Source organism: Camelus ferus, chromosome 17, assembly GCF_009834535.1.
Source record: "Camelus ferus isolate YT-003-E chromosome 17, BCGSAC_Cfer_1.0, whole genome shotgun sequence".
NCBI lineage: Eukaryota > Metazoa > Chordata > Mammalia > Artiodactyla > Camelidae > Camelus > Camelus ferus.
The window spans coordinates 23,914,429-23,927,913 of NC_045712.1; the positions used below are offsets into that span (position 1 = coordinate 23,914,429).

The following is a 13,485-nucleotide window of genomic DNA, read 5'->3' on the forward strand; positions in this document are numbered from 1 at the left end:
AAGGTGAGAGGACGGCAGCGCTGGGGCCGGAAGAAGGCCCGGACGCCAGTCTCCGGACGCAGGTCTGTGGGCGCACGGGACCGCTCGCGAGCCCGCGTACTCGGTGGGGAGGGGCGGCGGAGGCGCGGCTCCTTTAAGCCCGGGCGCCGGCGTCGCGGCCCCGCCCCCCGGAGGACGCCTCGGCGCGCGGCCGCCGGAGCTGCCGTTTAATTGGGGCTGTCAGGCCGCGGCGCGCGCGGAGGGCCGGGCGGGACGGAGGCCGGGAGGCCGGGGTGGCCGGCGTGCAGCTCGGCGGGAGGCGGGCGCCCAGAGACGCCGCTGGGGCCCGCGCGGCCGGGGCGCGTCCCAGGGCAGGGCTGCCCGGCCCCGGCCCCGGGCCGCCCGCGCTCCCCATGAAAAACCAGCTCCGCGGCCCCCCAGCGCGGGCGCACATGTCGGCCTCGGGGGCGTCGGCGGCTGGGGACACCGGGGCGGGGTCCGAGCCCGGTGCGGGGTCCGGGTCCGGCGCGAGCACCGGGGCAGGCGCGGCGACGGGTGCGGGGGCCATGCCATGCAAGAGCGCCGAGTGGCTGCAGGAGGAGCTGGAGGCGCGCGGCGGCGCGTCCTTGCTGTTGCTCGACTGCCGGCCGCACGAGCTCTTCGAGTCTTCGCACATCGAGACGGCCATCAACCTGGCCATCCCGGGCCTCATGCTGCGCCGCCTGCGCAAGGGCAACCTGCCCATCCGCTCCATCATCCCCAACCACGCCGACAAGGAGCGCTTCGCTACGCGCTGCAAGGCGGCCACCGTGCTGCTCTACGACGAGGCCACGGCTGAGTGGCAGCCAGAGCCCGGCGCTCCAGCCTCGGTGCTTGGCCTTCTCCTGCAAAAGCTGCGCGACGACGGCTGCCAGGCCTACTACCTCCAAGGTGAGGGCAGGACCCAGATCCCGTCCGGGATTGGGGCTCTTCCGCGGCTCTCTGATAGCCCCGTGAGAGGCTGCTTTCTCTCCCCGTGCCCGCAGCCTCCCAGGTCGGCGCCACGTCGCCCCCGGCCCGCATCCGTTCCTCCCGGGAGCCCGGCCCCTGCGGTGCAGGTTTAGGCCGGCGCCGGGGGCCTCCTCTATACCCCTTTCTGGGCACGATTCGAGTGGGCTGAACAAACTTTTCCCCGTCTGGACTTTCCTTTTTTGCCTTTTGGAGCCTTTGCAGCTCCCAGGTCCCAGCTGAGCCCCTCTGCGGAGGGAGGGTTCCCTCCTGGGCACCCAAATCCAGCTCCTCCAGCCTAGAATGCGTGTCCCTGGAAGGCCAGGGTTAGGACAATAACATTTCACAACGATTCCTGCCCCTGCTAGGGCATAGAGACCGATTAGGTTGGGGGACTCCGGGCATCCTGGCATGAGTCTCACCGCTTGGGGAGTCACCGCCTCTTGGAGGCGCTGGGAGCAGGGCTGTAAGCAGTGTGCCTTGCCCCAGCTATGGTTTTCCGGGACCCCCAAGTCCTTAGCCTGCTGCCCAGAGATTGTGGAAGAGGGAGTCAGCGCTGGGAGGCGAGTGGCTGCAGCCGGTGTTTCCAATTAACATTCCAAAATGGCCTCTTGCTGGCAGCGGGGCGGGCAGACGAGAGGGGAGGGGAGGCCTGCGGCACCCTCGGGCGCAGGGCCCATGCTTAGCTGCAAGGCGCTCCCCATTTCTTGTTCCTGTACAACCCCAAGCAGCCTCCCCTTCTGTAGGTCCAAGGCTGGGCAGGAACCTTGTGTTCTAAGGGGGGTTCTGGAGAGGTGGAGCTGGGACCCCTTTTCTGAACCTGCCCTTACTGGGGGAAAGAGCCAGCCAATACCTTCACACTCCCTTTCTTGACTGTGGTTGAGGGTCTGGGGCAAGCACTGGATTCTTAGTCAGGAGGCCCAGGCCCTCTCAGCCTCTAGCTGACCCAGCCACAGCTCTGGCGCCTTAGACTCACATCTAGGAGGAGTTTGCAAACCCATAAGTGCTGGCCTGAGATGGGGTTTGCTTTCCTTTAGCACAGCAGTTACTTAGCACTTGTGGGTGCCAGGTGTGCTTGGGAGCTGTGGAAGAAGAATGAGCTGGGGTCTGTCCTCAAGTGCCCTAAAGCTGGTGGTGTAGCTGGGGCCCTGAAGCCTTATGGGTAAGGGTATGGAGCTCAGGCATGTTACTTCACCGCCCAGGGTCTCAGTTTCCCCATCTCCCCATCTGTGAAGTGGGTCATAGGACAGATGTGGAGAAAACAGAAGATACATATGTAAATACTTGGCACCGCCCACGTTGTCCATGGTTCAGTGCTTGCCGAGGGGGAGCCCTGGCTGTCGCTGGTCTCGTGCAGCCTGTTTGGTCTGGGGGCACTGGCTGGTGACATTGTCAGCCTCTCACCCAGGCCCTGTCTCACCCTGGCCACAGGTGGTTTCAACAAGTTCCAGACAGAGTACTCAGAGCACTGCGAGACCAATGTGGATAGCTCGTCCTCGCCAAGTGGCTCGCCGCCCACCTCGGTGCTGGGCCTGGGGGGCCTCCGCATCAGCTCTGACTGCTCCGATGGTGAGTCGGACCGAGAGCTGCCCAGCAGTGCCACCGAGTCGGACGGCAGCCCTGTGCCATCCAGCCAACCGACCTTCCCCGTCCAGATCCTGCCCTACCTCTACCTCGGCTGCGCCAAGGACTCCACCAACCTGGATGTGCTCGGCAAGTACGGCATCAAGTATATCCTCAATGTCACGCCCAACCTGCCCAACGCCTTCGAGCACGGGGGCGAGTTCACCTACAAGCAGATCCCCATCTCTGACCACTGGAGCCAGAACCTCTCCCAGTTCTTCCCTGAGGCCATCAGCTTCATTGGTAGGTGCTGCCGGGCTTTGGGCAGGGTGGGTGCGCAGGCGTGTCAAGGTGTGTGTGAGACTCTGGGTGTTGCCTGTGCCTGGCCAGGTACCTCTGGGCCTGTTGAGACCTGTGTGTGCCCTACATGTGCCAGCGTGTGCCCATGGGTGTACCCAGGCCCGCTGTGAGTCACAGTGGGCCTCAGGGCCTGAGTCCCAGGCTCCCTACAGCTGTCGGCACCTCCATGGACTCTGCTGTCCAGCTTGGGTTTTCCTGGCTGCGCTGTTTTGGGCTCAGCAAGCTGAAACATCCTAGCTCTCAGACCTCCCACGGGTCTCACTTGCTCTGCGTCATGCCTCAGCACACGTGTCTCTTTAGGATGGGGCTGTCACGGTTCCTCTTTGGGCTTTACAGTGTACCTGAGGGGGCCAAAGGATGGCCTGGAGCCAGAGGCCTCCCCCAAATAGGCAGCTGTTGGAACATGGTGACTCTAAGGGTCTCTTCAGGGCTCCAGATACTCCTGGCAGTCTGTGGGGCTTGATTGGCATGTAGAGGGTATCCAGAGAGTGTGGGGGAGGATGAGGAAGGCCTCCCCCAGGGCAGTGTGCTGTGCCGTCTGGCTTAGAGCCCTCTGAGCCCCCAGCATCCGCAGCCTCAGCTGACTCCACGAATCGCCTTATTTCTGACCTCCCATCCGCTTCCTCCCTGGCCAGCTGGAGGCTGTTAGATTGCAGGTCGTCTTCCTTGGCCTCAGTTCTCACCAGGGTTTGGGAAAGGGACACCAGATCAGGGTGGACATAAACCCTGGGCTCTCTGAGCCTGGTAACCCAGGGTTCTGCCCAGCCTCCGGTGGCAGGGAGAGGGTGGCCCAGGCAGGCTTTTCCTGCTGGCAGCTGTGTCCAGTGGAGGGCGTTTTGGTGTCAGCTGGGCTGGGCTAGCTTTAATAACAGGAAGTGGGAGGCTTCCCCGCCTCATCCGCTTACTGGGAACCAAAACTAGGTGCCTGGCTTGGGGGAAGGAAGGAAGCCAGAGGCCTGGGGGAGGGGCCGCCCAGGAGGACATGGCCAAGAGGGCTCTGGTGCCACCTCGGCATTCGTGTTCTCCCCGGTGAGGGAGTGGAGGGGGGCCCCCGGATTCCCCAGGGCTGAGCCTGGTTTATAGGTGCCTTTATCCTTCTTGAAGTCCCCTTTCTATCTGGGGAGGGGGACAGACCAGGGTGCAGAGGTAGAGGGAACCACTGTCCTCATTTGACAAGTGAAGGAATTCATGCTCAAGCATCCCATAGGACTCAATGGGGCAGGATCAAACACCAGCACCCCCACGGCTCAGCTGCACCCTGAGAGGGCTAAAAATAAAGCCAGCGGAAGTGGTTTTACCTTGGATCACCCGGGAGTAGGTTTGGGGGCCAGGCCTTCCCTGTATCTTGATGTGTCACCACTGGAGGCTTATCGCCACCATCCCCTTCTGCTGCCCCACATCGCAAGGTCAGACAGTGTGATTCCCCATGAAGCCGCAACATTTGTCTCTTCCCCTGCTGGTCTTGCTCCCAGTTGGTCCCCAAGTCTGGATGAAGCACCTCCTGCATGTTAGCCCTGGCCACCCTCATGTAGGGGTGGGGAGGGAAAGTCCTGCCAGGCCAGAGGCAGCAAACACCAGATGAGGAGCAATTTGAGAACCTGTGCAGCATCCTGTAGGAGTGCACTGTTTAAGTGCCAGCTGTATGCCTGGCTCCCAGTGGGCTCAGGAGGGGGACCTTGAAGGCTGCAGGTCTGTGTCTTGTTAATCTATGTTTCTGGCATGGTGACGTAGCTGCCCCAGGGTTCTGTGGAGGAGCGATGACAGGACTGAGTTGCTCAGTGGCTCAAACCAGTGTTTACTGAGCTCGTACTACATGTCAGGCAGAGGAGTCTGACAGCAGCACTGGGGGGACTGGGGGGGTGGAGGGGGAGCTGGCAGAACCTGGTCGGCTGTGGTGGGAGTTGTCACAGGCACATGGGCTGGGTGGGCCCCACCTAAGCAAACCCCACTTGTGAAACTTGAGGCGTGGCCCTCATCCCTGACTGTTCAGGAGCAGGGCTAAGACCCCAGGGACTGGCTGGTCACAAGGAAGAGATGAATACAGGGCCAGGCACCCCCTGTTCTCTTGTGGAGGAGCCTCTTCTAGCCTGTTTCCCAGCAGGCTCTCGGGGGTACCCCTGGGAGCTGCCCCAGGTCATGAGCTGGCAGTGGTGGGTGCAATGAGTTAGGAGGAGCCTGTGTGTGGCCTTGGGCTCGTCACTTTGTTGCTGTGTCTGTTTCCTCATTTATAAAATTAGCTTGGTAGCCACAGTGCAGATGACCTGAGAGGATGCAGGTGACACCCTTGGCATAGTCGTAGCACAGTTATGGCAGCAGTAGGACTGGCAGTGATCACACTGTTTATGACACCCTCAGGTCCTCCTCAGAGCCCTGTGACTAAGCCAGCCCCTCTGACAGATGAGAAAACGGAGTTGCAGGGAGGTCCAGTGACTTGCAGTTCATGTGTGGCCGGGCCCTCTCCACAGTCATCCTCTTGACCTCTACCCAAGTCACTGTGCCCCCCGCCTGGGACGTCACCAGATCCCTTGAGAGTCAGGCAGCACCAGCTCATCACCATGCCACCTGTGGTGGCTCCCTGGAGGAGGTGCCTCCCTGACCCGTGCCTGTGTGTTTCAGATGAGGCCCGCTCCAAGAAGTGTGGGGTCCTGGTGCACTGCCTGGCCGGCATCAGCCGCTCGGTGACCGTCACGGTGGCCTACCTGATGCAGAAGATGAACCTGTCACTCAACGACGCCTACGACTTTGTCAAGAGGAAAAAGTCCAACATCTCACCCAACTTCAACTTTATGGGGCAGCTGCTGGACTTCGAGCGGACGCTGGGGCTGAGCAGCCCGTGTGACAACCACACCCCCAGCGAGCAGCTCTACTTCTCCACGCCCACCAACCACAACCTGTTCCCGCTCAACACGCTCGAGTCCACGTGAGGCCGGGGCCCGGGGGCTGGTCCCTCCCCGGTCCTCCCTGGGGCCAGCTGGGAGGGCCCACACCCGCTGCCTCTGGCCTGAGGAACCTGGACATCGCCTGTGCCCAGAGGCCCGGGCTGACGGGCGGCCGAGCTTCCCGCGCCATCTCAGGGCTGGCGCAGCCCCCAGCAAGGCCTCCCCCGGCAGGACTTTTTGGCGGGGCCCTCTGCGCTCAGACCCGTGGCTTGGTGAGTCCCGCGGGGGCCCCCTCCTTGTCCCAGGACACTCTTTTCTGCTGATGGCCCAGCCAGTTTGGCTAGTTTTTTTAAAGACACATCCATGGACCTGAGTTTACTTTTTACTTTTGGCAGGTAAATCCGAGCTCCCTGGAGCACAGAGTGTTCATGCTCTTCTTGATTTTTCTTTTTTTAATGAAAAGTGTTATTTTCAGGCTACATGCAACAGTGGATTGTATAAACCAGTATTTCATCCCTTTCTTGATCCTGCGAGAGAGAGAAACGTTCTTAGTTTTGTTTTTCTATTTCAAAAAGCAGTTTTTGGGTTTTTGTTTTTAATGGAGAAGACAAACCCCACGTTGATCTTGACCAAATGCGTTTTGCACATGTGTGAAGCCTCCATTTCTGCAGCAGCCCTTCTTAAAAGGGGTGGCTTGCTGCTCTCCCGGCATCGGGACCCCCAGCCCCGCCCAGACCTCCCACCTCTGCCCAACCCGACTTGGCACTGCATTTACCTATGATGACTGCCCCGGGTTGTGAGTCAGGGGCTGGACAGGCGGCCTTGGTGTTCTCTGCCCTCCCAGCTGCCCTTCTGGTGGTCCCTGCAGACTGCCTGAGGCAGGAGATAGAGGCCCTGTCGCTGTCCTGCTGGACGTGGGGCCACGTGGGACTGCCAAACAGTAGCATTAGCCCTTTGGGCTCAGCCCTGGGTTGGGGGGGCTGGGCCCCAGGCCCTTTTCTATATGTACTCACTACTTCTGTCTGTCTCTCTCTCTCTGTTTGTAGCTGAGAGTAGAGGCCCAGGGACCGGGGAAGCTTTTTGGTGGTGCGGCCCAGCCCCACCTCCCAAGTTTCTTCCCATACCCTGGCCTTCGCTCTGGTTCAGCTGCCACCCCCAGCCCCCTTGTCCCGTGGAAGCCTGCCCTGCGCTCATCTCACCCATGCCTTCCATTAAGAAACTCGCACCCATTTCAATCCCAGCACAGGGAGGCAGCAAGGATAGACTAGGAAAGAAAGGGGTGTGAGGCTCTGTCCATCCCCCACCCTGCCCCTGTATCCACAGAACAAAGCCACGGATTCCGTTATCCTCCTCCAGTTCTGTTCCTTCTCCAAGCTCAGTTCTCCCAGGTGTCAGGACTGCATGGGGTCCCCGGGAGGGGTGAGCAGTCGAGCCGGGGTCCCTGAGCGAGCCCACCCTCAGCATGAGAGCGAGGCCACGGAAACTCCGCCCCCACTGCATCTTACCTCACGGGGGTGGTTTTCAGGGATTCTTTAAGGCAGCAGATTAAAATCTTGCCACAGTTGAGAAATTGACAAAAAGCTTCCATGCTGTACATGGTTCTCTTCCTCTCTTTTTTACCTTTAAAAAGAAAAACCCAGAAAGATGCATCAGATTTGTGTAAATGAGGGTATGCCAAGAGGGTGGCCAGTTTTGCTTTATGATCTTATGAAGGAAAATTTGTGACCCTACATATATACACACATACATATATATATCCCGAACCAGCAACGGGACTTTGTTTATATTGCAAATAAATATTATTTTTTCTTTAAAATGACTTGTGTCTGATCAGGGCCTAGGGTCGGGGTGGAGTGGCAAGGACGGGCACTGTGGCCAGTGTCCCAGCTCCTGCTGGGAAGGAGGCAGTGGCCTGGGCCTGCTGAGTGCTAGCTTTGACTGGTCAGCTGGGAGGAGCCACTGGCCCTCTGGAGAAGCTGGAGTGCGGGCATTTCCCCAGCCGTTCAGGCGCAGGCAGGCAGGGGCATCTGGGCTTTCTCAGAGGACTTTGGCTCATTGGTTGGCAGGAGATGAGGCTTGGAGAAGTTTTGTGGCCCAAAGTCACACAACTGAGCCCCTGCTCGCCCAGAATTGCCCAAGGCTGTCCGCTTGGATGTTGCCCAGACTGCCCAAGCGCTCTAGGCTCCTGACCCAGCCCGCTGCAGCCCCAGGGCCCTGGCCCCTTCTCTTGCTGCTCTTGTGGATGGGACAGGGGGTCCGTTTATCTACCCCACTCCTTCCCCCACTGGCCTGGGGATGCCTGTAGGACGTGAAGCCTGGTCAGTGAGCAGGTCAGCCCTTCTTTGCTCCTTAGGAACTGTGTGGCCTCAGACAGGTCCCTCAGCCTTAGTATCCATTTCTGTAAAGTGGGGCCAGTCACACCCAGATACCCAGTGCTTTTCGTGCTCAGGCACGATGAGCCCATTATGTTCTTTTCCTGGTCTGGACCTACAGGGAGGCTTTGGCCGTGCCTGGCCTCTCCAGAGCAGGTGAGGGCCAGGCCTCTATGCAGGCCCCTCTGGAGGCTCAAGGCCCTGGGCAGGAGTAGGGAAGGGACCTGGAGAAAGATGAGGGCCATGGCTTGGGGAGTGAGGCCCCCAGTGGGCCACACAGCCCCATGTTACAGACGAAATGGGAGCTCTACAGGGGCTGGCGTCCACCTCACTCTGGCTGGATTGAGTGAGCCCGTCAGGAAGGGCGGGGGAGCCTGGATGCTGACTCAGTTTCCCCATCTCTGCCTCTCCCCTCGCTTTATCCCTTTGCTGTGCCCAGCACTGGGCTGGCCCCAGGTGGAGAGAGTGGGCAGGAGCCACCCAGCCCCCTCCCCAGGACTCTCCCCTTTGGGTTTTTCAGTCCCTCCTGTCTCTGTCTCTGTCCCTGCCCCATCTCTCCCAGGAGTTAAGTCTGACCAGAACAGTCACAACTTCATGCGTCTGATGAAGGCTAGAGGTCAGCTTCTGCAGGTCAAGGGACATGGGTTCAAATCCCAGCTGTGTGGCTGCTGGCTCCTCAACGCTCTTACTCCGGCTTCCCATCTTGAGAATGGGGCAACACTGGAGTGAAGCCAGCAGGCCAGTGAATGGGGAAGAGGAGGTGGTTTCTCGCAGCATCGGCAAAGGGGCGGGGGCTGCTTTTGCTCTTGGGCTCCCTCAGGGCCCTGGTCCTTCTGTGCCAGGGGCAGGCAAGGGGGTGGGGGCCTGAGCAGGCAGAGACTGGACCTTTGTTCCCTCTCGCTGCCCTTGGCCAGGGCTGGGGAAGCCCGCGGGTGCTGGGCTGGGGGCTGGGCCCTAGACCGAGTAAGTGCCTGGCAGTGCCGGCGTGCCCAAGCACAGGGTGAGGGGCGGGAGTGGCAGTTGCCTCCTGAGCTGCCTCCTCCAATCAAGGACTCAGGGGCTTGACCTTCCATGCAACCTGAAGCCAGGTGGCCTCTCTGACCCTCAGTGTCCTCATCTGTAAAAACTCCCACCTCAGTCCTATGCCTAGCTGAGGTTCCCTTCAGCTTCCTTCCAGTGAAGACAGAGGAAAAGGTCATGGCTAGGTGACTGGGGCCCCTGGTCCTGGCTCTGACCTTAGCCTAGGCCATGCTTACTCTGGACTGCTGATCCCACCCTGGGTCCCAGGTTCCTGCCTCATGGTCCCTCACTCTGAGCTCCCGCTGTTCCACCTTGTCTTGGCTGTGCTGTCCCCCCATGGACTCTGTCTATCCCAGGCCATCTTTGGCTGAGGCCTTGGATGCTGGTGTCCCCAGAGCTCATGGACACCTGGCTGTCTGGGCTGCATCTGCTTCATCTCTGCGCCCTCAGTTCACTCTTTCCTCTCGACCTTCTTTATGCCTCTCTTTGGGTCGCTGTTGTCTCCATCTCAGCCCAGGCCCTGGGGACCCCCTCACTCCCTTCTTAGCCACTTCTTAGCTTTCTCATGGGAGGAGGATCTGAGCTACTCACTCACTGACTCGCTCCCTCGCACATTCATCCAGGAGCCATTTCCTGTGCCTCCTGGGCTGTCCCAGGAGTGGGAACATGCCCGAGGGAAGTTCAGTGATGTCAGGCTGGGTGGCAGGATAATGGGGCCCTTAACTTGCCCTCTGAGAAATGACTCAGGTGCAAAAGCAGGCGTGACTGAGGTTGGGCCCGAGCAGGAACTCGTAGCGCTGTGGAAGAGTCACCCCGAATGGGGTCTGACAAGGAAACCACAAAAGAGACGAACACTTCCCTAGGTGGTCCGGCTCTAAGCCTGGGGGAGGGGGAGGCAGCCCTCTGGAGAGGGCCCACCCCAATGGGGCCCCTCCCCAGAGTGCAAACATAGTCATCCATTATGAATGGGGGGGCGGGGCCAGCAGCAAGCCTGTGCTAGAACCCGCCCCCTCCCCTGCTGCCGCCCCGGACACACGCAGGCCTGCCCGGACACTGTGTGCAGCGGGCAGAGCCTCTGCATCAGCAAGGATGTGGCCAGGGATACCCACACCCACACCCAAACCCCTGACGAAAGCCAGAGAGGCTGGTGCGGGAGCCAGGTGTCACTGGAGGGAGCATGCTAACATGTTAACCTCGGGGCACCTCAGGGGCCTGGGTGGCATTGGGGGTGTCTGGGTCCTGATCTTTGATACTTTTCTGCTGCTTGTTCTAGGCCCTCCCTACCCAGACACAGCCCTCTCGCCTCCTCTCAGAGGCCTTCTGGGATTGGTCTCGTCTGAATTCCAATGCCCAGCAGACCTGAGAGCCCAGGGAGAGTTCAGATTCGTCCTGTTCCCCTTCACCCCATGTAGACAGGCAAAGCAAGTCTAAGCCAGGGTGTCACAGAGTCAGTCACAGTAGAAGCAAGCCCACCCCCAACACACACAAGCTTGCAGCCCTGAATCTTTTCACCCAGGTCCTGCCGCCCTCATCGGTCTAGGAGCCTTCTCCTTCTGTCCCTATGAAGGACCTGACGCACACGTGCACACACTGCCCCCTCATTTCTCAGACAGGACAAGCCCAAGCAGGTCTCATAGTGATGGAGGAGCCGCCTGCCTCTGACTCCAGCCTCCTCTCATCAGGGTGCGGCCCAGTGAGGTCATCCCTTCCCAAGCGAGGCCATTAAAGACCATCATTAGCAACTCTCCAGAGGGAAGACGAGGCCTCAGCCCCATTGTCTCTGGTGGGCCAGATGAGCCCTGACAGGCAACGGGGGTCCCCACTCCAGCCCCTGCCGCGCCCCCTTTGCTCAGGCAGCCATCTCCTTTCCCAGGGCTGGTCTGTCATGTACCTCCAGGGGCATCATCTCGCCTGTGGTTTCTGTGCATCTATAGCATGTCCATCCAGTGCCTCCACACCAGCGCCTCCTCCTCTGGGCCCAGCACCCTTCTACCCCTGCTTCAAGCAAAGGAGAAGCTGCAGCCCCTTCTCCAGGGCTGGATGGGCCAGGAGGGGGGTAAGGGGTTGTGTCTAGGGGACAAAGGAGCCCCTAAAGAGCTTTAAGCCCAGGGCTGGCAGGGTCTAGTTGTCATTAGAAAGATCCCCTAGTTTCTGAATGGAGAACAGGCTGAAGGAAGGTGTTCAGGACAGGGGATGTTGGGGAGGCTGGGACAGTCATTTACGGTGGCTGCTGGGGGCTGGACCATTGTGGCATTAGAGGAAGGGGAGAGAGAAGGACACATCAGGACCCGCAGGACTTGAGCCTCATGGGAGGGAGGACTCCTAGTGCAAGCGGAGGGTCCCAGCTTGTCTGACTCCATACCCGTGACCTGAATGCCAGCCACCCTGCCATGGAGAGGATGGGTCTTAGCCAGGCCGTGCATGGGTCCAGGACGGAACCCTAGCCACTGGAGTCTGAGTCCCTACTCACCTGCCCCCATCCCTCACTCTCTGTGTACCCACATGCTGACCACCCAGCTGGAAGCAGTAGCCACCAGGGTCCTTCCTCATACTGGAGACTTTCCTGGGATAGCATAGCCCTGGCGGCCCCTCTCAGAGCCTCAGTCTTCTCATCTGTACAGTGGGGATAAGAGTTGTAAGCTCTAAGAGGAAAAAGCAGGCTCCAGCTGCCCCTCATAGCTGTCCGGCCTGGGAGTTTTGCTGCTATCTGATCGGCTGGCAGCTCTAATTGCAGTAAGAGTAATAATAACACACACATGCATGCATAGCCCTTACTCTGGGCCAGCATGTCTGCTGGCTTTACATGATAAACTCATTTAATCCTCCCTTCAGCCCTTGGAGGGAGGTGCTGACTATCCCCGGTGGGCAGATGAGGAAGCCAGCCTGGGAAGGGTCCACATTGGAGTGCATGTCTGGCTGACTCAGGAATCCCTACTCTCAAAAATTCCAGGCCTGAGAGGTCCACAGTGGCTTTGGGGCATCTGGCCCCTCCCAATCCCGACACTACCTGGGCTCCCACCAGGTGGTGGTGCCAACCCTGGGAAAGCAGCATCTTGAGGGATGGAGCCTGCAGCCCCCTTCTGAAGGGGCTGTGATGCCTCTGTGGGTTCTGGGGCCAGGCAGGGGAGGCAGAGCTCGGGAGGCTTGGGAGGGAGTGTCCCTGAGTGCACAGGCTGGAGGGGAAGAGACTCAGGGACATCTAATTCTAACAGGTAAGGCGGTCTGGGAGGCTTCCCAGAGAAGGGGACATCTCTGTGTGAAGATGAAGCTTCTGCTATTCCTGCCTCCAGGCCTTTGCACTTGCTATTTCCTCCCCTTGAAGATTCTGCATCCCTACCGTGCCCTTTGACTGGCTACCTCTGTCTACTCTTTCCCTGAGCTTGGCTCAGATGCCTCCTCCTCCAGGAAGCCTTCCCCACCTCCTCCTCCAGCTAAGGTTCTGGTGCTCCCTCTGGTTCCCATGGCCCTCTTGCAGCCCCGTCCTCTGGAGGCCTTGCTAGCCAGGGTGCTGGGTCCATCTTGGCATCCTCAGCCCTCTGGCCACTGCCTGGGGCACCTCTGAGAACTTACTCAGCTCTGGATGTCAGGCCTGCATGACCTGCATACACAGAGATGTCACCTGTGGCCCCAGGGTCCCTGCCTTACTGTGTCCTCACATGTCCAAGCATTGCTGATTCTGCACCTGCCATTGGAGTTGCTGAGGAGGTGGGACTGGGAACCTCTACACCACCGACAGGATCTTTTGCCTCTGCAGCCCCTGTTCTCACCGCCTCTGTGCCCACCATGATCGCCAGCCCTCCCCTCTGGTTCCAGGCAGAGCTCCTGTTTATAAATATCTGCCACTGCAACAGCTAAGTGGAGGGGTCTGGAGGCCACGCTAATTGATTAATTAAACCCTCTCGGTTAATTAGCTCCATCCCTCTGGGGAAAAAACTCTAGAGCTGGAGCCAGAGCCTCCTCTGGGCTGGGGGAGGGTTTAATTAGCCTGGGTCAGGCTGAGCCTGATGCCAGCTGCTGGGGGCAGTGGCGAGCCGAGCCAGGGAGGAGAGTAGTTCAGGGCACTGGAGCTGGGCCTCCTGGGATGGGGAGAGGGAGCTCCAGATTTGGCCTGGACCAGCCACTCCCGCTCACCTCGTCCAGCCTCCTGGCCCTTCACCTGGGCCCCAGATGCCAGGGGCAGCTGGACCTGGAAGAGGGGGGAGAGGTGCACCCAAGGAGGCAGGACCCATGGGAGCAAAGGAGTGGAGGCTGGACCTGGGAAGACACAACAGCCTTTACTTGGTTCCCACGCACGGGCTGAGGAAGAGGCTAGCCTCTAGAAAGGG

General features: G+C 59.9%; 2 protein-coding genes across 2 annotated transcripts in view; one reads left to right on the top strand and one right to left on the bottom strand.

Moving 5' to 3' along the window:
* DUSP7 (dual specificity phosphatase 7) lies at positions 1 to 7,584 on the top strand. Its single transcript, XM_032458377.1, has 3 exons — positions 1 to 909; positions 2,398 to 2,832; positions 5,506 to 7,584. The coding sequence occupies exons 1-3, from the start codon at positions 393 to 395 to the stop codon at positions 5,811 to 5,813; spliced, it is 1,260 nt and encodes a 419-aa protein (XP_032314268.1). The 5' UTR covers positions 1 to 392; the 3' UTR covers positions 5,814 to 7,584.
* LOC116657307 overlaps positions 6,449 to 13,485 on the bottom strand; it is a 23,817-nt gene continuing 16,780 nt past the window's right edge. Inside the window, exons 4-5 of the mRNA XM_032459429.1 lie at positions 7,274 to 7,388; positions 6,449 to 6,641 (exon numbers count right to left, since the gene is read on the bottom strand). Of these exons, the coding sequence (XP_032315320.1) occupies positions 6,449 to 6,641; positions 7,274 to 7,388 (308 nt within the window). The remainder of the gene's footprint in view (positions 6,642 to 7,273; positions 7,389 to 13,485) is intronic.